The 22,127-nt window shown below is 48.4% G+C and overlaps 1 protein-coding gene across 2 annotated transcripts in view; it reads left to right on the forward strand.

Moving 5' to 3' along the window:
- The window catches only part of smg9 (SMG9 nonsense mediated mRNA decay factor), a 64,420-nt gene that overhangs the window by 14,967 nt on the left and 27,326 nt on the right, over positions 1–22,127 (forward strand). For both annotated transcript variants that reach the window (XM_038813368.1, XM_038813367.1), the window contains exons 5-8: positions 1,181–1,278; positions 8,605–8,717; positions 11,374–11,485; positions 11,707–11,802. In XM_038813368.1, the coding sequence (XP_038669296.1) occupies positions 1,181–1,278; positions 8,605–8,717; positions 11,374–11,485; positions 11,707–11,802 (419 nt within the window). The remainder of the gene's footprint in view (positions 1–1,180; positions 1,279–8,604; positions 8,718–11,373; positions 11,486–11,706; positions 11,803–22,127) is intronic.

A 22,127-nucleotide genomic window follows, 5' to 3' on the forward strand; every position in this document is an offset into this window, starting at 1 on the left:
CCCTCCTCTGTCCCGCCTGCTCTCTCCCTCCTCTGTCCCGCCTGCTCTCTCCCTCCTCTGTCCCGCCTGCTCTCTCCCTCCTCTGTCCCGCCTGCTCTCTCCCTCCTCTGTCCCGCCTGCTCTCTCCCTCCTCTGTCCCGCCTGCTCTCTCCCTCCTCTGTCCCGCCTGCTCTCTCCCTCCTCTGTCCCGCCTGCTCCCTCCCTCCTCTGTCCCGCCTGCTCTCTCCCTCCTCTGTCCCGCCTGCTCTCTCCCTCCTCTGTCCCGCCTGCTCTCTCCCTCCTCTGTCTCGCCTGCTCTCTCCCTCCTCTGTCTCGCCTGCTCTCTCCCTCCTCTGTCCCGCCTGCTCTCTCCCTCCTCTGTCCCGCCTGCTCTCTCCCTCCTCTGTCCCGCCTGCTCTCTCCCTCCTCTGTCCCGCCTGCTCTCTCCCTCCTCTGTCCCGCCTGCTCTCTCCCTCCTCTGTCCCGCCTGCTCTCTCCCTCCTCTGTCCCGCCTGCTCTCTCCCTCCTCTGTCCCGCCTGCTCTCTCCCTCCTCTGTCCCGCCTGCTCTCTCCCTCCTCTGTCCCGCCTGCTCTCTCCCTCCTCTGTCCCGCCTGCTCTCTCCCTCCTCTGTCCCGCCTGCTCTCTCCCTCCTCTGTCCCGCCTGCTCTCTCCCTCCTCTGTCTCGCCTGCTCTCTCCCTCCTCTGTCCCGCCTGCTCTCTCCCTCCTCTGTCGACGCTCTCTCCCTCCTCTGTCCCGCCAGCTCCCCCCCGGCCCTCGGTCGCCGCCCGCTCCCCCTGGCCCTTGGTCGCCGCCCGCTCCCTCTCACCTTCCTCCTCCGTTGACGCTCTCTCCCTCCTCCGTCCTGCCTGCTCTCTCCCTCGATCACCGACGCCCGCTCCTTCCACCAACATCTACACCCTGCACCATCTTCTGTTTCTCTCTCCCTCTTGTGTTTATCGAGCTTCCCCCTTAACTACATTGGTCTTAGGGCATTCACCCACAGACATTCAGAACAAGTAGGTCACTGAGTCTTTATGCTCGCCCCACGCTGTTATTTATTTATTTACGGGATATGGGCATCGCTGGGTGGAGGGAGTGGGTGATTGTTTGCCGCCCGCAAGCTCTCATGTCGCTCTCCTCGGTGAGCGATATCAAGGAAGCTCTTATTGTTACTCATGCTTTCCGATCGTCTCCTGCAGCTGTGATCGGCCAGGCCAAGCTCCAGCCGCCCGAGAGGATGAAACACGCCATCAAACTGGTGGATGACCAAATGAACTGGTGCGATAGCGCCATGGAGGTAGGTGATGGGTCCCTTGCCCATAGCCACAACAACCTGCATTAACAAAGCAGCAAAGCATGTCCCAAACTACTTCACAGCACCTCAAATCCCAACAACATCACAACTGCAAAGATATCGATCAGGTTATATCCCTCAGTCAAAGAGGGAGGATTATCAGGAGCCAGAGAGAGACACTGAGTGGCTGAAGGAGGGATTCCAGAGGCCAGGGCCCTCGGCAGCTCATGGTGGCCAGTTAGGATTGGGTCATCTCTATCATGGCTGTCAGCACCCTATCATGGCTGTATGAAGTACAGCAGCCAGACTGTGCACAGCAAGACCCCACAAACAGCACTTTAATAATCACCTAGAGATGTTGGTTGAGAGCCAAGACTTAGAAACTCCAAAGTGTATTATGAAGTTCACATTTATGTTGAATTTGTCTAGGATGAGCACAAAAGCCTTCACTGTAGGTGTGATTCATCAGACTTCCTAGATTGGTCAAAACAAGGTTTATTCTAAGAATGTAGTGACCATATATAAATGTGTGTGTATATGAACACAGCAAGAGCTTTTATCAATTGCAAACATAAAGACACCACACAGCTACAGTAATCCATGTACATAATACTTAATGAATTCACCCTTAGTTGTTGTTATGGGAGCGTTGTTTCCAGAACCCCAAAATGTATCATGGAGTTCAACCAACCTCTCCCTTTAATGTGTTGTCGCTTTTGAAGCGCACTGCTTGTTCTCCAGGTGTGGTATTACAATTATGGACACATGGGTTTTTAAACACAAAACAAGGTTTATTCCATGAATTCAACTTAACCTTTCAAATACACATTGGATCACTTAACACCCCGTACTTCAAAGATAACCCCGAAAATAATACGGCTCTAAATAATCACTCAAAATGTTCCTTCAAACCTCCAAAAGACTTCACCTTTAACAACAGACATGAGGTTACATTCAATATACTTATAGACTTTGGATTTTCAGACATCAACAGACCAGTTCCGTGTTTTCGTCTTGCAGCTTTTTGTAAAACACACAAACACTCCCAGCTTTCTACTCAAACTTGAAATCAAAAGTAGAAGTGAGCAGAGCTCAGCTCCCCCACCCTCTGACATCACTTCAGTAATATGAGCTTCTCCATTTCTTAAAGGTATATTGCTTAAACATCCATTTCTTAAAGCTACTCTCACATGACACCTCCCCCCAAGAAAAAACAAACCATCAACTTCAAGATGGTTTCATTTTTAACCTTGCACCATCAATTAAGAAATGCACACAGTAAAAATACTTTTTCATTTCACAAAAAAAACAACACACGCAAACAGGCATAATAATATAGTCCATTTTTCTTTGTTTTCTTCCTCCAACCGAAAACCTTCTCGATTGACAGTCTCTTTGAACAAGAAAGTCTCTGCACGATCCATCCATTCCTCTACTCCTCGGCATTTCTCTTTAGAACCAGATATTTTAGTTCAGTCTGACTACAGAGCCCCTTGCAATTCTCCAATACAGGAACATTGGTTACCACAGCTTTCAAGCAGTCAAATTCCTGTTGAAAATCCACTGTCCATTGAAATTTTTGATGTTTCTTTAGCAAGTCCATCAGTGGAGCAATCACGCCACAAAATGTTTGCACAAGTTTTCGATCAAATCCACTCATGCTAAGAAATCGCATTATTTCCCTTCGTCTTGAGGGTATCGGAAACTCCTCAAGGAAAGTGATTTGGGCTTCTTCAAATTCACTTTCGGCTAGGTTCATCACCAAATCCATCTCCTGAAGTCGATCGAAGAACTCCATACAATATTTTAAATGTTCTTTCCACGTCTGGAAGTTGGAAATAAAAGCAGATTGTCCCACTTTCTCAATGCAATCCTTCAAACATGGGATAGGGTAAGAGTCTGTTCTTGTAACCGCATTCACCGTTCGATAGTCCACACACAACCATTGGGTACTGTCTGGTTTAGGTACCATCACTATGGGTGAGCTCCATTGGCTGCAACCTACTTCAATTATGCCATTTTTCAGCATGCTCTCAATCTCTGTTAACCTGTGCCAATTTTAAAGGATTAAGTCTATATGGATGTTGTTTGATAGGAACAGCATTTCCCACATCTACATCATGTATAGCTATTTTAGTACTTCCCAATTTATCTCTACAAACTTGCCCATGTGATATCAATAACTTTCAGGTCAGTTTGTTTTTCCTCTGGATGGTAACTTAACAATTCATCACAATTTTTAAGAACATCCTCATTTTCCAATTTAATTTGAGGTATGTCAAATTCACAGTCATCTGGATTTGGTTAGTCACTTTGAGTTAGAATCATTAAAACTTCCTTTTTCTCCTTCCCTTTCAAAGTACCTTTTAAATATATTCACATGACACACTCGGTGAGTCTTCCTTCTATCTGGTGTTTTTACCATATAATTCACCTCACTTAATTTCCTGTCAATCTGATAAGGTCCACAAAACCTAGCTTTTAAAGGCTCCCCTACCACTGGTAACAATACTAAAACTTTATCCCCATTGGCAAAACTACGAACTTTGAATTTCTTGTCCCATTTCATCACATTTTGTGCAACTTTCAAATGTTGTCTAGCCAATTCACCTGCTCTATAATCGTTACCTAAAATTTGATACGTAATCCAATAGTGTAATTTCCGATTTTCTCACCCACCAATTTTTCCTTAATCAATTTAAGTGGTCCTCTTACCTCATGACCAAAAATTAGTTCAAAAGGACTAAATTTGGTAGACTCATTAGGTGCATCCCTAATTGCAAACAATACGAATGGGATTCCTTTATCCCAATCCTCTGGATAATCTTGACAATATGTCCTCAACAATGTCTGATGCCACCTTTCTAATGCTCCCTGCGATTCTGGATGGTACGCAGTTGATTTAAATTGTTTTATCCCTAAGCTATCCATAACTTCTTTGAATAACTTTGAAGTAAAATTCGATCCTTGATCCGATTGAATTTCTGTGGGTAGTCCCCATCTTGGAAAGAATTTAAGTAACTCCTCCACAATCCTTTCAGCTGTAATATTACGCACTGGAATGGCCTCTGGAAACCTAGTAGACACATCCATTATAGTAAAAAGTTATTGATTCCCACTTTTTGTTTTAGGAAGCGGTCCTACACAATCGATTAGGACCATCATAAAAGGTTCCTCAAATGCTGGAATGGGTATTATGGGCGCTGGTTTTATCACTGCTTGAGGATTCCCTATCACTTGACATGTGTGACATGATTGACACAATTTAACTAGTCTTTATGTAGTCCAGGCCAATAAAAATGTTTTTGGATTTTAGCTTGAGTTTTCCTTATTCCCAATTGACCTCCCACTGATACCTCATGTGTAACTCGCAACACCTCCTTTCTATACCCAACCGGCAATACTACTTGATGAACTTCTGCCCACTTTTCATCCGCCTGCAAATGTACAGGTCTCCATTTTCTCATCAAGACATCACTTTTACGATAATAACACTCTGGTATACTCTCAGATTCCTCTTCCGTATATGCTTTCTGATATATCCGTTTTATTTCTACATCTTTCATTTGTAACTCCGCCAATTTTCCTGAGCTAAAAATATCCGCCTCATCCTCCACCTGTTCTTGTTCTTTTTCAACCATCTGATCAAAAATTGTTTCTGATAATTGCACTTCAACTTCATCTTCACTCTTTGATTTCTCCTCTTGTCTTAACCTGTGACTTTGCGACCTTGTTACTACACAATCCGAAAAAATCCCAGGATATTCATCCTTCAACCCTTCAGTTGTCTGATTTTCCACTGGCTTATCAACCAGAGTAGGCATCACTCCCACCTGTGATCCAGCTATCTCATTACCCAAGATAAACTGTATTCCTGGACAAGGTAGTTTATCTATTACTCCTACTACCACTTCACCACTCTTCACTGGACTTTCCAATCTTACCTTATATAATGGAACGCTACTCCTCTCACCCTGACTTCCACATATCACCACCTTTTCTGGTAATATTCTTCCCAAACTACACAATTCCTCATCTCTTACCATTAAAGATTGACTAGCCCCCGTGTCTCTTAAAATTGTGACTTCTTTACCTGCTCCTCCTGATACACATGAGTAAACTTTACCCACGCAAGTAAATTATTTAAAGATATCTGGCACCTTCTTAACAATTACTTCTTGAACAGGCTGTACCAGCGTTTGCACCTCCTTCATTTCCCTTGGGCTTTCCTTTACCACTCTCTCAAACCCCACTGTCTCATCCTGTTTTACCACATCAGCCTTCCCAGTGCTTTTCTTCAACCACCAACACTGACTGTGGCCTAGTTTATTACAGTGAAAACATTTGAAACTTTTCATCTCTTTTCCACACTCCTGGATTTCTTTTTTAATCTGAGGTACACTCTCTTTATTGTCTCCCATCAGTTTACCTTTACCACTTGAGTATTTCTCATGTCCCCAGTTTCTATCCCTCACCGACTGAAACTGATGTTGGAAACCAATCTTTGATTAATGAATTAATTCATAATCATCTGCCATTTCTGCTGCTAATCTCACAGTTTTAACCCTCTGTTCTTCCACATGAGTTCTCACTACATCAGGAATTGAATTTTTAAACTCCTCCAAAAGTATAATTTCTCTGAGAGCTTCATACGCTTGATCTATTTTCAAAGCCCTTATCCACCTATCAAAATTACTCTGTTTGAGCCTTTCAAACTCCATGTATGTTTGACCAAATTCTTTCCTTAAATTTCTCAACCTTTGTAAGCTTAAGGCACTAGTTCATATGCACTTAAGTTGGATTTCTTCACCTCCTCATACGTTCCAGATACCTCCTCCGGTAGTGATGCAAACACTTCACCAGCCCTACCTACCAGCTTTGTTTGAATCAGTAATACCCACATGTCTTGTGGCCATTGCATTTGTTTAGCTACCTTCTCAAATGAAATGAATAAGGCTTCTACCTCCTTCTCGTCAAACCTTGGCAATGCTTGCGTATTTTGCTAGGCAGTGTTAACTGCAATGCTTTTGCCAAACCTAACAATCTGTTTTTAGTCTCTGAAAGTAAGGTACCACTTATTATTGTGTCCACCCCCAAAAACCTCTGAGCCTCCGAAAGAGCTATTGTTCACAACACTCTCCCCACTTAAACTAAAATACCACACCGGAAAAGCAACAATCCTTCACTGTCTTTAAGTTCACAAAAGCCAATCCAATAGATAGACTTTTATCCCCCTCGAGCCCCCAATTGTTATGGGAGAGGTGTTTTCAGAACCCCAAAATGTATCATGGAGTTCAACCAACGTCCCCCTTTAATGGATTGTTAGCTTTTGAAGCACATGGCTTGTTCTCCAGGTGTGGCATTACAATTATGGACACGTGGGTTTTTAAACACAAAACAATGTTTATTCCATGAATTCAACTTAACCTTTCAAATAAACATTGGATAACTTAACACCCCGTACTTCAAAGATAACTCCGAAAATAATACAACACTAAATAATCCCTCAAAATGTTCCTTCAAACCTCCAAAAGACTTCATCTTTAACAACAGACATGAGGTTACATTCAATATACTTATAGACTTTGGATTTTCAGACATCAACAGACCAGTTCTGTGTTTTCTTCTTGCAGCATTTTGTAAAACACACAAACACTCCCAGCTTTCTCCTCAAACTTGAAACCAAAAGCAGAAGTGAGCAGACATCACTTCAGTAATATGAGCTGCTCCATTTCTTAAGGGTACATTGCTTAAACATCCATTTCTTCAAGGTACTCTCACATGACACTGTTCCAATTCAATAACAGAATCCAATTATCCAAAACCCCTTTTTGAAGATGTGGCCCAGCACACTTTATTCTCACTGGAATGAGCCTGGCCCTGTTCGTGAAATTCTGATCCAATTCCAAACAGTAGATTCACACTCCTTTCTGAAAGCAATTATATCATTCAAGTTACCAAGGCAGTTTGCCACACCCAATGTGCATTTTACTGGAACAGTATTTAAAATTAAAACAGAAAAAAACAGGGAAAACATTAATTTCTCCTCCTGCAGTCCAAAGCAGTTAAAGTCAAACCGAAACCCCTCTCAACTCACAACCACAGCCCAATGTGCTACAAGTCACATAATAAGAGACTAAACATTTCTTTAAGGGACACTCATGACAAAAGATAAATATTGGCCTGAGGACACTGGGGAGAACTCTCCATGCGCCCACCCCCTGCCCCTCTGATAGTGCAGCGCTCCCTCAGTACTGACCCTTTGACAGTGCAGCACTCCCTCAGTACTGCCCCTCTGACAGTGCAGCACTCCCTCAGTACTGACCCTCTGACAGTGCAGCACTCCCTCAGTACTGCCCCTCTGACAGTGCAGCACTCCCTCAGTACTGACCCTCTGACAGTGCAGCTCTCCCTCAGTACTGACCTTCTGACAGTGCAGCACTCCCTCAGTACTGACCCTCTGACAGTGCAGCACTCCCTCAGTACTGACCCTCTGACAGTGCAGCACTCCCATCAGTACTGACCCTCCTACAGTGCAGCACTCCCTCAGTACTGACCCACTGACAGTGCAGCACTCCCTCAGTACTGACCCTCTGACAGTGCAGCTCTCCCTCAGTACTGACCTTCTGACAGTGCAGCACTCCCTCAGTACTGACCCTCTGACAGTGCAGCACTCCCTCAGTACTGACCCTCTGACAGTGCAGCACTCCCTCAGTACTGACCCTCTGACAGTGCAGCACTCCCTCAGTACTGACCCTCTGACAGTGCAGCACTCCCTCAGTACTGACCCTCTGACAGTGTAGCACTCCCTCAGTACTGACCTTCTGACAGTGCAGCACTCCCTCAGTACTGACCCTCTGACAGTGCAGCACTCCCTCAGTACTGACCCTCTGACAGTGCAGCACTCCCTCAGTACTGACCCTCTGACAGTGCAGCACTCCCTCAGTACTGACCCTCTGACAGTGTAGCACTCCCTCAGTACTGACCCTCTGACAGTGCAGCACTCCCTCAGTACTGACCTTCTGACAGTGCAGCACTCCCTCAGGTCTGCTGGAATGCTGACCAAAAATAAGAACCTGACATTCCGAGCCAGGCCATTTAGGGATGTTGTCAGGAAATACTTGGTCATACGAAGCAGAGCTGGAATCTGGAACTCTCTCCTATCCCACTCCCCACCTGCACTAATTGCGATTAATAATTTTTTGTTGGGAGGAGGTATTGAGGAGTGTGGAATTTGACATACGAAGCCGGCAAAATTTGATAGAATGATGTTGAAGATTGAAAAGTGCCTGTTCCAATGAGTGTCCTGCTTCTCTCTCATCGCTGCAGTACCTGTTAGACCAGACAGATGTTCTAGTGATTGGAATTATCGGCCTTCAAGGCACTGGAAAATCCACCATAATGTCGTTGCTCTCTTCAAATACCCCAGAGGAAGACCAGAGGTAAGGAACAAACAGTCTCGAGGGCAAATACGGTCCACATGTCGGAGGGTCAGTCCTGAGGGAGCGCCGCAGTGTCAGAGGGTCAGTACTGAGGGAGTGCTGCACTGTCAGAGGGTCAGTCCTGAGGGAGCACTGCACTGTCAGAGGGTCAGTACTGAGGGAGCGCTGCACTGTCAGAGGGTCAGTACTGAGGGAGCACTGCACTGTCAGAGGGTCAGTACTGAGGGGGAGCTGCACTGTCAGAGGGTCAGTACTGAGGGAGTGCTGCACTGTCAGAGGGTCAGTACTGAGGGAGCACTGCACTGTCAGAGGGTCAGTACTGAGGGGGAGCTGCACTGTCAGAGGGTCAGTACTGAGGGAGTGCTGCACTGTCACAGGGTCAGTACTGAGGGAGCGCTGCATTGTCAGAGGGTCAGTATTGAGGGAGCACTGCACTGTCAGAGGGTCAGTACTGAGGGAGTGCTGCACTGTCGGAGGGTCAGTCCTGAGGGAGGGCTGCACTGTGGAAGAGTCAGTCCTGAGGGGGCGCCGCACTGTCGGAGGGTCAGTCCTGAGGGAGGGCTGCACTGTGGAAGAGTCAGTCCTGAGGGAGCGCCGCACTGTCGGAGGGTCAGTACTGAGGGAGTGCCGCACTGTCGGAGGGTCAGTCCTGAGGGAGGGCTGCACTGTGGAAGAGTCAGTCCTGAGGGAGCGCCGCACTGTCGGAGGGTCAGTACTGAGGGAGTTCCACCTGTCAGAGGGTCAGTTCTGAGGGAGGAATTTACGGCATTGTGCCTTTAACTCCCAAGTGCTTCCACAGATTTGCACCAAGCGAGGAGGTTGCACTTATTCTGATCAACGTTTTACAAAAAATTGAGTTTTATGAAGTATGTTTGAGTTTAATATCTTTGCAACAATTCAATTTGTGAAGGAAATGCAAAATTAATTTAAAAATAACCCCATGGCAGCTCATTTCCTTTCATTTATGAAGCTGACCGCGTGGGGGAAATGAATGGTGCTCCCTTGGCAGTTAGTCACCTGAGCACTTGGCCTCAGGGAGTCTTCAGCCTGTTCAGCAGATTTCCTGTGCCGTCTGGGGCATTTTGGAGCCAGTGCATTTGCCAGCTGGAGCTGGGCAGTGTCTCTGCTGCTGCAGTGAACACTAGAGCCGTTGTTTGTCTTCATCTGCTGTTCAATCCAGCTGCAGCCAGTCTGTGGTATTGGCCCTGACCTCGGCTATTATGATTGGGAAAATTGTAGTCATGCATCACGTGGTATCTAGGTGTGTGTTTCTTTATGTATTTGTCTTATATGTGTGTTTTGATGTGCAATACAAGTGTTTTGGTGTGCATTATTAGTGTTTTGTTGTGCATGCAATGTGCAAAACACATACTATTGGGTGTGTGTTTGCTCACGTGTATTTAGGTATGTGCATTTGCACAAGTGTCTTTAGATGCTTGTGTATGCACCTTACATGTGTTTCTGTGTGCGCGCAAAGGTTTAGGTGGGTGCGCGATGTCAGCTGTGTCTGTGTGTGTGTGCTTGCATGTGCCTGGTGCATGTGCTAGGTGTGTGTTTGCGTGCATGTGAAAGTATGTGCTAGGTGTGTGTTTTGGGTGTGAGTGCATGCGAGGTCAGCTGTGTGTGCACAAGGGCGGGGTTGTCTGCATGCGCCTGCTGAGATTGAGTTGTGTGCACGCGGCGTGGCTGTGTGCACAGGCGAGGTCAGCTGTGCGCACGTGAGGGCAAGGTAAGCTGTGTGCTAGGGCAAGATCAGCTGTGCGCATGCACACGGGCAAGGTCCGTTGTGCGCAGGCGAAGTCAGCTGCGGCCTGCTGAGATTGAGTTGCGAGGTCGTGGTCGGCTGAAAGCGGGCAAGGTCAGCTGTGTACGGGCGAGGTCAGCTGCACGCCTACTGACATTGAGGCATGTACGCGCGTGCCTGCTGAGGTTGAGGCGTACCCATGCCTGCTGAGGTTGAGGCGTACCCATGCCTGCTGAGGTTGAGGCGTACCCATGCCTGCTGAGGTTGAGGCGTACCCATGCCTGCTGAGGTTGAGGCGTACCCATGCCTGCTGAGGTTGAGGCATATTCATGCCTGCTGAGGTTGAGGCGTATTCATGCCTGCTGAGGTGCGCACATATGTTTATGTTTGTGTGTGTGTGTATATATATATATATATATATATATGCACATCTTTAGGTGTGTGTGCATGCGTGTGTCTGCCTGCACACATTTAGTTTTGTGCCCACGTGCATGCACATGTTTAAGTGGACACACACCTATACATATGTTTAGGCCTGTGTGCATGCTGTGTTTCGGCCTGTACACATTTGTGAGATTGCGTGTATGTACGCATGTGCACGTTTAGGCGTTTGTTTGTGTGTGTGCTTACGTTTAGGTGTTGGTGCATGCTCATGTTTTGGGATATGTGTTTAGGTGTGTTTGCTGCTTGGGTTTAGTTGTTGGTGTGCATGCATGTTTATGTGTGTGTTTGTGTGTGCGCCTACTTTTAGGTGTCGGTGCACATATGTGTTCAGACTGCTGCTGGTGTTTGGCCACCTGCCTGGGTGTGTGAGCCTGTGAGTATGGGGCAATCTCCCACAGTGTTGTGTTGTTCAAAGACCCAGTTGTTAGTGAATTTCTTTTCTGACAGTCTAATTTGCTGTTTGTAAAGGTCGTACGTGTTCAGAGCGCAAACCCAGGAGATCAAAGAGCGAGGAGGAAACCAGACCAATGGCATTGACTTCTTCATCACCCAGGAGCGAATCATCTTCCTGGACACTCAGGTGTGCGACAATGTTTTTGAGTTATGGTGCAATTGAGATGCCAGTGCTGATGGTGAGCAGCAAGCTCTTTGCTGTGGTGAATGGAGACTCTTCCCAGTCAGTCCTGCCTGCTTGCCCTGGTCTGTGACTGCCCACCTGTCGCTCTGCTGTGTTTTAAGCAGTCACGATTCCATCAGGAGAGTCGCGAGAGAGGATCTAACCTTTCATCCTTCCCCCTGCAGCCGATTTTGAGTCCTGCTGTGCTCGATCACCTGATCAACAATGACCGGAAGCTTCCACCAGAATATAGTCTCCCGCACACCTATGTGGAGATGCAGGTAACTTGTGCCTTGGTTTTATCAGTGTTATTCCAGATGGATACCCCTCGCCTGCTTAAGATACAGTCCCTCTGCCTGTCATAGTTTGCCTAACACCCCCTCACTTCTGCAACCCCCTCTTCGACCTCAGCACTACCCCGCCTTCCCCAGCCACCTTTGATCCCTTGGCTGCCTTTTTCTCTGCCTCATGTTACGACACCCTGGGCTAGTGCGCGGTCAATTCCAGCCCCACTTGGCCCGCAATCACAGCACAAGTGAATTACCTAATTATTCTTACAAAAATGCCCAAAACCTTTCTCCATTGGCTGTCCAATAATTACAGTCACCAGGTTATAAGTTTAAACACAATTAAGAACTAGGAGCAGGAGTAGGCCATCTGGCCCTTCGAGCCTGCTCCACCATTCAATGAGATCATGGCTGATCTTTTATGGACTCGGCTCCACTTTCCGGCCCGACACCATAACCCTTTATTCTTCAAAAAAACTATCTACCGGTATCTTTATCTTGAAAACATTTAATGAAGGAGCCTCAACTGCTTCACTGGGCAGGGAATTCCATAGATTCACAACCCTTTGGGTGAAGAAGTTCCTCCTAAACTCAGTCCTAAATCTACTTCCCCTTATTTTGAGGCTATGCCCCCTAGTTCTGCTTTCACCCACCAGTAGAAATAACCTCCCCGCATCTATCCTATCTATTCCCTTCATAATTTTATATGTTTCTACAAGATCTCCCCACATCCTTCTAAATTCCAACGAGTACAGTATCCAGTCTACTCAACCTCTCCTCGTAATCCAACCCCTTCAGCTCTGGGATTAACCTAGTGAATCTCCTCTGCACACCCTCCAGTGCCAGTACGTCCTTTCTCAGGTAAGACACAGTACTCCAGGTGTGGCCTCACTAACACCGTATAAAGTTGCAGCATAACCTCCCTCGTCTTAAACTCCATCAATGAAGGACAAAACTCCATTTGTCGTCTTAATCACCTGTTGCACATGTAAACCAACTTTTTGAGACTCGTGCACTAAGACACCCAGGCCCTTCTGCACAGCAGCATGTTTTAATATTTTATCATTTAAATAATTTTTGTGAGGACCACGAAGAATCCAGCACGAATTTGTAGAACACAAAGAAATAACTTTTATTTACAATTACACATATAGATATATATACAGCACCAGTACTCTCTTGCTGCCCACTCCTCACTAGCTGGTTCCACACTGGCCAGCTCTATTTATGCAAGGGCTCTGCTAATGATTTCGCGCCCCCCCCCCCCCCCCGGGATTGCCATTAGTCCCCAGCCAATGGTAAGCAGGCAGGTTATAACATCTCTCGGCGTCGCTATCTCCACGCGGTTCTGCAACGACCTGTGCAGGCTTTGAGTACAGTGCCAGAGGAAGATCGTGACGAATACTCTCCACTGTGTCTGGTCTCTGCGGCTGCAGACGTGAGATCCGGGGGCAGGGAATCCTTGGAAGACACGGTCTTCAGGACCGAACGTGGTCTACATGCTTGCGCTGGAGACGGCCCTGGGCTTGCACCTGGTAAGAGATAGGGCCCCATTCAGCGAAAGAAAATGCCAGGGACCCACTGGGCACCACCAGCAAAATTTTGAACACTGGGTCACTGGGCGCAAACTGCCGAATCGGCCGATGCCGAGAAAGGCCATGTCCCTGCCGTTCTTGACTGCGGCATAATTTTGCGCCAATGTCCGGAAAAACCATGCTACGGCGGGTGCGAAGTCTCCAGCCTATTAGGAGTTCCGCGGGAGCTACCCCAGTCATCACATGTGCAGTGGTCCTGTAGGAAAACAAAAAACGAGCCAGTCTCGTGTCCATAGACCCGGAAGACTGCTTCTTTAAGCCCCGTTTGAATGTCTGCACTGCACACTCAGCCAACCCATTGGAAGCAGTGCGGATATGGCGCATGCCGTTCATCTTCATGAACTTCGCAAACTCCTCACTTGTGAACGGAGTGCCGTTGTCTGTGACCAGAACCTCGGGGAGGCCATGCGACTGAAAGACAAACACATCTTCTCGATTATTGCGCAGGACATTGTACCTTCCATCTTATGCACCTCTAACCATTTCAACTAGGCATCAATTGATAAAAGGAACATGGATCCTTGAAAAGGGTCGGCGATATCCGCATGCAAGCGCGCCCAAGGCCGCCCTGTCCATTCCCAGTGATGTAGGGGCGCGGCCGGCGGAAGCTTCTGATACTCCTGGCAAATGGAGCAGTTTTGGGCCACCTTCTCAATGTCGGTGTCGAGGCCTGGCCACCAGACATAACTCCGGGCCAACATTTTCATTTTGGTCACACCTGGATGCCCATTGTGCAAGTCTCTTAATATCAGCTCCTGTCCTTTTTCCAGGACAATCACACGCATCCCCCACAAGAGGATACCGTCTTCCATGCTAAATTCTGACAGCTTGGAGGAAAATGCCCGCAACTCGCCTGGGAGCTGTCTTATGTTGCCCACCATACAGGACTATGTGCCGAACCTTTGACAGGACTGGCTCCGTCTGGGCCCACTCACGGATCTGTGACGCCGTGACAGGCAAGGAGTCCATAAAAGTTAGGGTTGCAACCACCTCACCGGTTGTGGGGGTCGACATGGGGCCGGTCGACAAAGGTAATCGGCTCAGTGCGTCGGCATTCGCTATCTGGGTTCCTGGTTTGTGCTCCAGAGAATACTTGTAGGCAGCGAGCAACAAAGCCCAGCGTGGATCCGTGCGGAAACCATGGGCGGTATTGGCTTATCCTCTCAGGAAAGTCCCAGCAGAGGCTTATATCAGTCACGATACTGAAGTGGCGGTCATACACCTACTGGTGGAAGCGTTTCACCGCAAAGACCACTGCCAGGCCCTCCTTGATCTGCGCGTACTTCTTTTCCGCTGCAGTCAATATGCGAGAGGCGTATTCCATCTTGTGGGACAGGACGGCCCCAATACCATATGGGGATGCATCACACGTGATGAGCAAAGGCTTTCCAGGATCATAGTGGGTTAGTAACCCAGCCGACGACAATTGCTGTTTTACCCGCCGGAAAGCGGTTTCTTGCAGCTGACCCCAAACCCAGGTGAGATTCTTCTTTAGCAGAAAGTGCAACGGGGCCAGCGTAGTTGCCAGATTGGGGAGTTACTTGCCGTAATAGTTTACGAGGCCGAGAAAAGAACGAAGATGTGAAGTGTCAGTCGGGGCGGGGCCTGTTGAATCGCGCGCACCTTCTCTGCGGCGGGGTGCAAACCTTCACCGTCCACCCGATAACCCAGGTAGACTATTTCCTTCGCCTAAAAGACGCACTTTGTACTACGTAAACGGACTCCAGCCTCTGAAAAGCATCTAAGGACAGCCTCCAAATTTTCCAAGTCCGACACTGACATGGCTCTTCATCCATCGGTTCTGGAGAAGGCTCCCTTCAGGAAGGAACCTCCGGTGGCCACTGGTGTTGATCCGGACACCGCCCCGTCCAAGGTACCGCAGGGGTGCGGGGAGACGCTTTTGGACGGAAGGGGTTGCACACCAAAGCATGCACCTCCATTCCCTGTCGCTCCTGCACTCCCCGTTCTGCACTCTCTCGGGACTATACTATTTGAATGCCCTGTTGAAAAGTCACTGTTGGCTCAGCTAACAACTTTCTCTGGGTGGCCGCGTTGCTAATACCGCAAACCAAATGGTCGCGTAACATTTCTGACAAGGTCTCACCGTAGTCACAATACTCCGCAATCCTGCATCGGCTGGATAGAAACTGTGAAAGGGATTCTCCTGGGTCCTCTCAGTGGTATTAAACCGGTAACGCTGGACTATCGTGGATGGGGTTGGGTTAAAATGTTGTCCCATTAAGGTCACAAGTTCACCAAACGTCTTGGTGTCTGGCGCAGCTGGGTACATAGAATTTACAGTGCAGAAGGAGGCCATTCAGCCCATCGAGTCTGCACCGGCTCTTTGAAAGAGCACCCTACCCAAGCCCACACCTCCACCCTATCCCCATAACCCGATAACCCGACCCAACACCAAGGGCAATTTAGCATGGCCAATCCACCCAACCTGCACATGTTTGGACTGTGGGAGGAAACCGGAGCACCCGGAGAAAACCCAAGCACACACGGGGAGAATGTGCAGACTCCGCAACAAAGCCCAGCGTGGATCCGTGCGGAAACCATGGGCGATATTGGCTTATCCTCTCGGGAAAGTCCCAGCAAAGGCTTATATCAGTCACGATACTGAAGTGGCGGTCATACATGTACTGGTGGAAGCGTTTCACCGCAAAGACCACTGCCAGGCCCTCCTCGATCTGCGCGTACTTCTTTTCCGCTGCAGTCAATATGCGAGAGGCATATTCCATCTTGTGACCCAAGCCGGGAATCGAACCTGGGACCCTGGAGCTGTGAAGCAATTGTGCTAACCACTGTGCTACCGTGCTGCCCACGTAAGGCTCCTAATCACCCCAAAAGTATGCGGGCCGCAGGCGGTGAGCAAAATGACCACCTGGTGCTTGTTTTCGGTGATGTTGTTTGCCCACAAATAGTAATGCATCCGTTGTGCTTACTGGTTCCAACTTTCCAGCGCAGTATCAAAGACATCCAATCATCGATAGAGGCATGGTGTAACAGGAAAAAAAACTTCCAACCTGTATCCAACAAAAGTCCAGGGAGGTGGCTTCAGCAGCGTAGACAGCTATCCATTTTAACCCTCATCGCCAGTTTTGTGAGGGCCATGAAGAATCCAGCACGATTTTGTAGAACAGAAAGAAATAACTTTTATTTACAATTACATATATATATATATATATATTTATATATACAGCAGCAGTACTCTCTTGCTGCTCACTCCTCTCCAGCTGGTTCCATACTGGCTAGCTCTATTTATGCAGGGACTCTGCTAATGACTGCTCTGCCCCCCCCCTCATTGGGGAAGCTCATACTCCCTAAGGATTGTGGGATTGCCATTAGAGCTCAGCCAGTAGTAAGCAAGGAGGTTATAACAATAATAACCCCGTCTGCTGTTATTCCGACCAAAATGGATAACCTCACATTTGTCAACATCTGCCAAATCCTAGCCCATTCACTTAAACTATCCAAATCCCTCTGCAGACTTCCAGTATCTTCTGCACTTTTTGCTTGACCACTCATCTTGGTGTCGTCTGCAAACTTGGACACAGTGCGCTTGGCCCCCAACTCCAGATCATCTATGTAAATTGTGATCAATTGTGGGCCCAACACTGATCCCTGAGGGACAGCACGAGCTACTGATTGCCAACCAGAGAAACACTCATTAATCCCCACTCTTTGCTTTCTATTAATTAACAAATCCTCTATTCATACTACTACTTTACCCTTAACGCCATGCATCATTATCTTAGCAGCAACCTTTTCTGTGGCACCTTGTCAAAAGATTTCTGGAAATCCAGATGTGCCACATCCATTGGAACCCCGTTATCAACCGCACTGGTAATGTCCGCAAAAGATTCCACTAAATTAGTTATGAACCCATGCTGCGTCTGTCCAATGGGACAATTTCCATTCAGCTGCCTCGCTATTTAATAGAGATAGAGCAGTACAGCACAGAAGCACATTTCTTCCTTGATGATAGATTCCAGCATCTTCCTTACTACCGAAGTTAAGGTAACTGGCCTCTATAATTACCCGCTTTCTGCCTACCTCCTTTTTTAAACATTGGTGTCACGGTTGCTAATTTCCAATACGCCGGGACCTCCCCAGAGTCTAGTGAATTTTGGTAAATTATCACAAGTGCATTTGCAAATTCCCTACCCATCTCTTTCAGTACCCTGGGATGCATTCCATCAGGGCCAGGAGACTTGTCTATCTTTCGCCCCATAAAGAACAAAGAAAATTACAGCACAGGAACAGGTCCTTCGGCCCTCCCAGCCTGCGCCGATCCAGATCCTTTATCTAAACCTGTCTCCTATTTTCCAAGGTCTACATCCCTCTGTCCATCACTCCCTCCTTAGTGATAACAATCATCTCAAGGTCCTCACCTGTCATAGCCTCATTTAAATCAGTCACTGGCATGTTATTTGTGTCTTCCACTGTGAAGACCGACCCAAAAAACCTGTTCAGTTCCTCAGCCATTTCCTCATCTCCCATTATTAAATCTCCCTTCTCATACTCTGAAGGACCGATATTTACCTGAGCCATTCTTTTTGTTTTTTATATTTTTGTAGAAGCTTCTACTATCTGGTTTTATATTCTGAGTAAGTTTACTCTCATAATCTATCTTACTCTTTATAGCTTTTTTTAGTAGCTTTCTATTGCCCCGTCATGGTTTCCAATCGTCTAGTCTCCCACTAATTTGCCACTTTGTATGCTCTTTCCTTCAAGTTGATACTCTCCCTTATTTCCTTAGATATCCACGGTTAATTTTCCCTCTTTCTACCGTCCTTCCTTTTATAAAAAAAATTATTTTTATTGGAATTTTTTACAGAAAATATAAAACATAACGACAAACGATGAAATGCAACTAAATAACCCATAATAACAGTAACACTCCCCAGACCGTATCGACACATGTATCACATCCCCACACCCCACCAACCCCAATGAACAACAAAATAACTTTAAAATAAATTTAAATTAAATAAACAAACATAGTCATCGTCTTTCCCCCCCCCCCCCCCCCCCCCCCCGGGTTGCTGCTGCTACTGTCCCCGTACCCTATAGTTGAGCCAGAAAGTCGAGGAAAGGTTGCCACCACCTAAAGAACCCTTGTACCGACCCTCTCAGGGCGAATTTGACCTTCTCTAGCTTAATGAACCCCGCCATGTCATTGATCTAGGTCTCCATGGAAGGTCTCATCCTTCCATTGTAGCAAGATCCTTCGCCGGGCTACTAGGGACGCAAAGGCCAGCACACCGGCCTCTTTCGCCTCCTGCACTCCCGGCTCCACCCCAACCCCAAAAATCGTGAGTCCCCATCCTGGCTTGACCCTGGATCCCACCACCCTCGACACCGTCCTCGCCACCCCCTTCCAGAACTCCTCCAGTGCCGGGCATGCCCAGAACACATGGGCATGGTTCGCTGGACTCCCCGAGCACCTGACACACCTGTCTTCACCCCCAAAGAACCTACTCATCCTCGTCCCAGTCATGTGGGCCCGGTGCAGCACCTTGAATTGGATGAGGCTAAGCCGCGCACACGAGGAGGAAGAATTAACCCTCTCCAGGGCATCAGCCCAGGTCCTGTCTTTGATCTGTTCCCCCTCCCACTTAGCTTTCAGCTCCTCTACTAACGCCTCCTCCACCTCCTGCATTACCTTGTAGATATTAGATATCTTCCCCTCCCCGACCCAGACTCCCGAAAGCACCCTATCACTCACTCCCCTCGCGGGAAGCGAAGGGAATCCCTCCACCTGCCGTCTAGCAAATGCCTTTACCTGCAGATACTTGAACATGTTTCCCGGGGGATCCCAAATTTCTCCTCGAACTCCCCCAGGCTCGCAAACCTCCCATCAATAAACAGGTCCCTCAGCTGTCTGATGCCCGCTCTGTGCCAACCCTGAAATCTCCCATCAATGTTCCCCGGGACGAACCTATGGTTCCCCCTTAACGGAGCCTCCATTGAGCCCCCCACTTCTCCCCTATGTCGCCTCCACTGCCCCCAAATCTTGAGGGTAGCCGCCACCAGCGGACTCGTGGTATACCTCATAGGAGGGACGGCCACGGCGCCGTTACCAGGGCCCCCAGGCTTGTATCTCCACAGGACGCCCTCTCCATCCATTTCCATGCTGCCCCCTCCCCCTCCATTACCCACTTGTGCACCATCGACACATTGGCCGCCCAATAATACCCCGAGAGATTGGGTAACGCCAGCCACCCCCCCCCCATCTCTATCCCGCTCCAAGAAGACCCTCTTCACCCTCGGGGTCCCATGCGCCCAAACGAAGCTCGTGATGCTGCTAGTCACCCTTCTAAAAAAGGCCCAAGGGATAAAGATGGGCAAACACTGAAAAAGGAACAAGAACCTCGGGAGAACCGTCGTTTTGACGGACTGCACTCTACCCGCCAACGATAGCGGCACCATGTCCCACCTTTTAAATTCCTCCTCCATCTGCTCCACCAGCCTGGTAAAATTAAGCTTATGGAGAGTCCCCCAACTCCTGGCCACCTGCACCCCCAGGTATCTGAAACTCTTCACTGCCCTCTTAAATGGGAGTCTCCCAATTCCCTCCTCCTAATCACCCGGGTGTACTACAAATACCTCGCTCTTGCCTAAGTTTAATTTATTGCCCGAGAAGCCCCCAAATTCCGCTAACAGCTCCATCACCCCCGGCATTCCCCCTTCTGGATCCGCCACATACAACAGCAGGTCATCCGCATACAGCGATACACGATGTTCCTCCCCACCCCGCACCAGACCCCTCCATCTCCCTGACTCCCTCAACGCCATAGCCAAAGGTTCAATCGCCAGTGCAAAGAGCAAGGGGGACAGGGGGCACCCCTGCCTGGTCCCACGGTAGAGCCTAAAGTACTCCGATCTCCTTCCATCGGTAACTACACTTGCCATTGGAGCCGCATAGAGCAGCCTCACCTATTTGATGAATCCCTCCCCGAATCCGAACCGCTCCAGGACCTCCCACAGGTACCCCCACTCAACTCTATCAAACGCTTTCTCCGCATCCAGCGCCACCACTATCTCCGCCTCCCCCTCCACTGCCGGCATCATAATAACATTTAGCAGTCCCCGCACATTCGTGTTCGAGCTGCCGTCCCTTGACAAATCCTGTCTGATGCTCGTGTATCACCCCTGGCACACAGTCCTCTATCCTGGTGGCCAGGATCTTCGCCAGCAACTTAGTGTCAACATTGAGGAGCGAGATAGGCCTGTATGATCCACACTGCAAGGGGTCCTTATCCCGCTTCAGGATCAGAGAGATCAGTGCCCGCGACATCATTGGGGGCAAAGCCCCCCCCTCCCATGCCTCATTGAAGGCTCGCACCAACAGGGGGCCCACCAGATCCGCATACTTTTTATAAAATTCCACCGGGAACCCGTCTGACCCTGGCGCCTTACCTGACTGCATTTGTCCAATCCCCCTGACACGCTCCTCCAACTCTATCGGCGCCCCCAGCCCCTCTACCAGCTCCTCTTGAACCCTTGGGAAACATAGCCTGTTCATGAAGCTCTCCATCCCCCCCTCTCCCCATCGGAGGTTCCGTCCGGTACAGTTCCTCGTAGAAGTCCCTAAAGACCCCATTTACTTCTGTCCCCTTCTGCACTACATTTCCACCCCCATCCGTCACTCCACCAATTTCCCTAGCCGCATCTCGCCTACGGAGCTGATGCCCGTCCTTCCTTTTTGTTGCTGTAAACCTTTGTTGAGCACTGTGAAAAATCACTTGGAATGTTCTCCACCGTTCCTCAACTGTTTCACCATAGTCTTTGCTCCCAGTCTACCTTACTTTATTTATAACAAGAGCAAATATGAAATACGCAGTAAATACAGCTGCTTAATGTCGAGCTAATACCCAAATCCCCCTTTAATTGTCCCACCCTCTACCCACACACACAAGACAGACAAACATACAGGAGTGGAAAGGGATAAAAATGATTCAGGTCAAAAATTGAGAGTCCTTGCTTCAGATGATGAGTTCCTCAGTGCACTCTCTTCACAGTATGAGTGTGGATTAAAGTCTCTGGTATACAGTCTGTAATCATCCTTTCAGCTGGCAATGTCCTACAGGAGAGGCCCCAGGCTTCACATCATCCTATTCTGCAGAGAGGTTGGTTCTCACAGTGACCTTTTGGTGAGAATTTGCTGGTTATTTCTGGAAGAAACAGAGGTGGGAGAAAGAGACACCTTCTCCTTTAGCTGTCAAAGCAAAACTAAAAACTTTAGGTCTCTGAACCATTTCAGTGCAAACCGAACGAATCATCTCCTGTTCCCGTGCAGAGCACCACCTTTTAGACCAATTATCAATCCGGGCCATCACTGATGTCAGCCTAAAACAGTACAGCCTTCTGGATCTTCCTGTTTGAATTAAAGCTGCAGGCTGTTGTTTTGCCTTAAAGTCACAGGTTCATTAAGCATCCACGCGTAACACCACAAATAAAAAAAAAGGCAAAAATAAGGGAATAAACAGGAAGGACCCTTACACTCTGACTCGCCCGCTCACTCTCTGTCTCACCCACGCTCTCTCTATCTCACCCGCTCACTCTCTGTCTCGCCCACGCTCACTCTCTGTCTCGCCCACGCTCACTCTCTGTCTCGCCCACGCTCACTCTCTGTCTCGCCCACGCTCACTCTCTGTCTCGCCCACGCTCACTCTCTGTCTCGCCCACGCTCACTCTCTGTCTCGCCCACGCTCA

This window comes from Scyliorhinus canicula, chromosome 12 (genome assembly GCF_902713615.1).
Source record: "Scyliorhinus canicula chromosome 12, sScyCan1.1, whole genome shotgun sequence".
NCBI classification, from domain to species: Eukaryota; Metazoa; Chordata; class Chondrichthyes; order Carcharhiniformes; family Scyliorhinidae; genus Scyliorhinus; species Scyliorhinus canicula.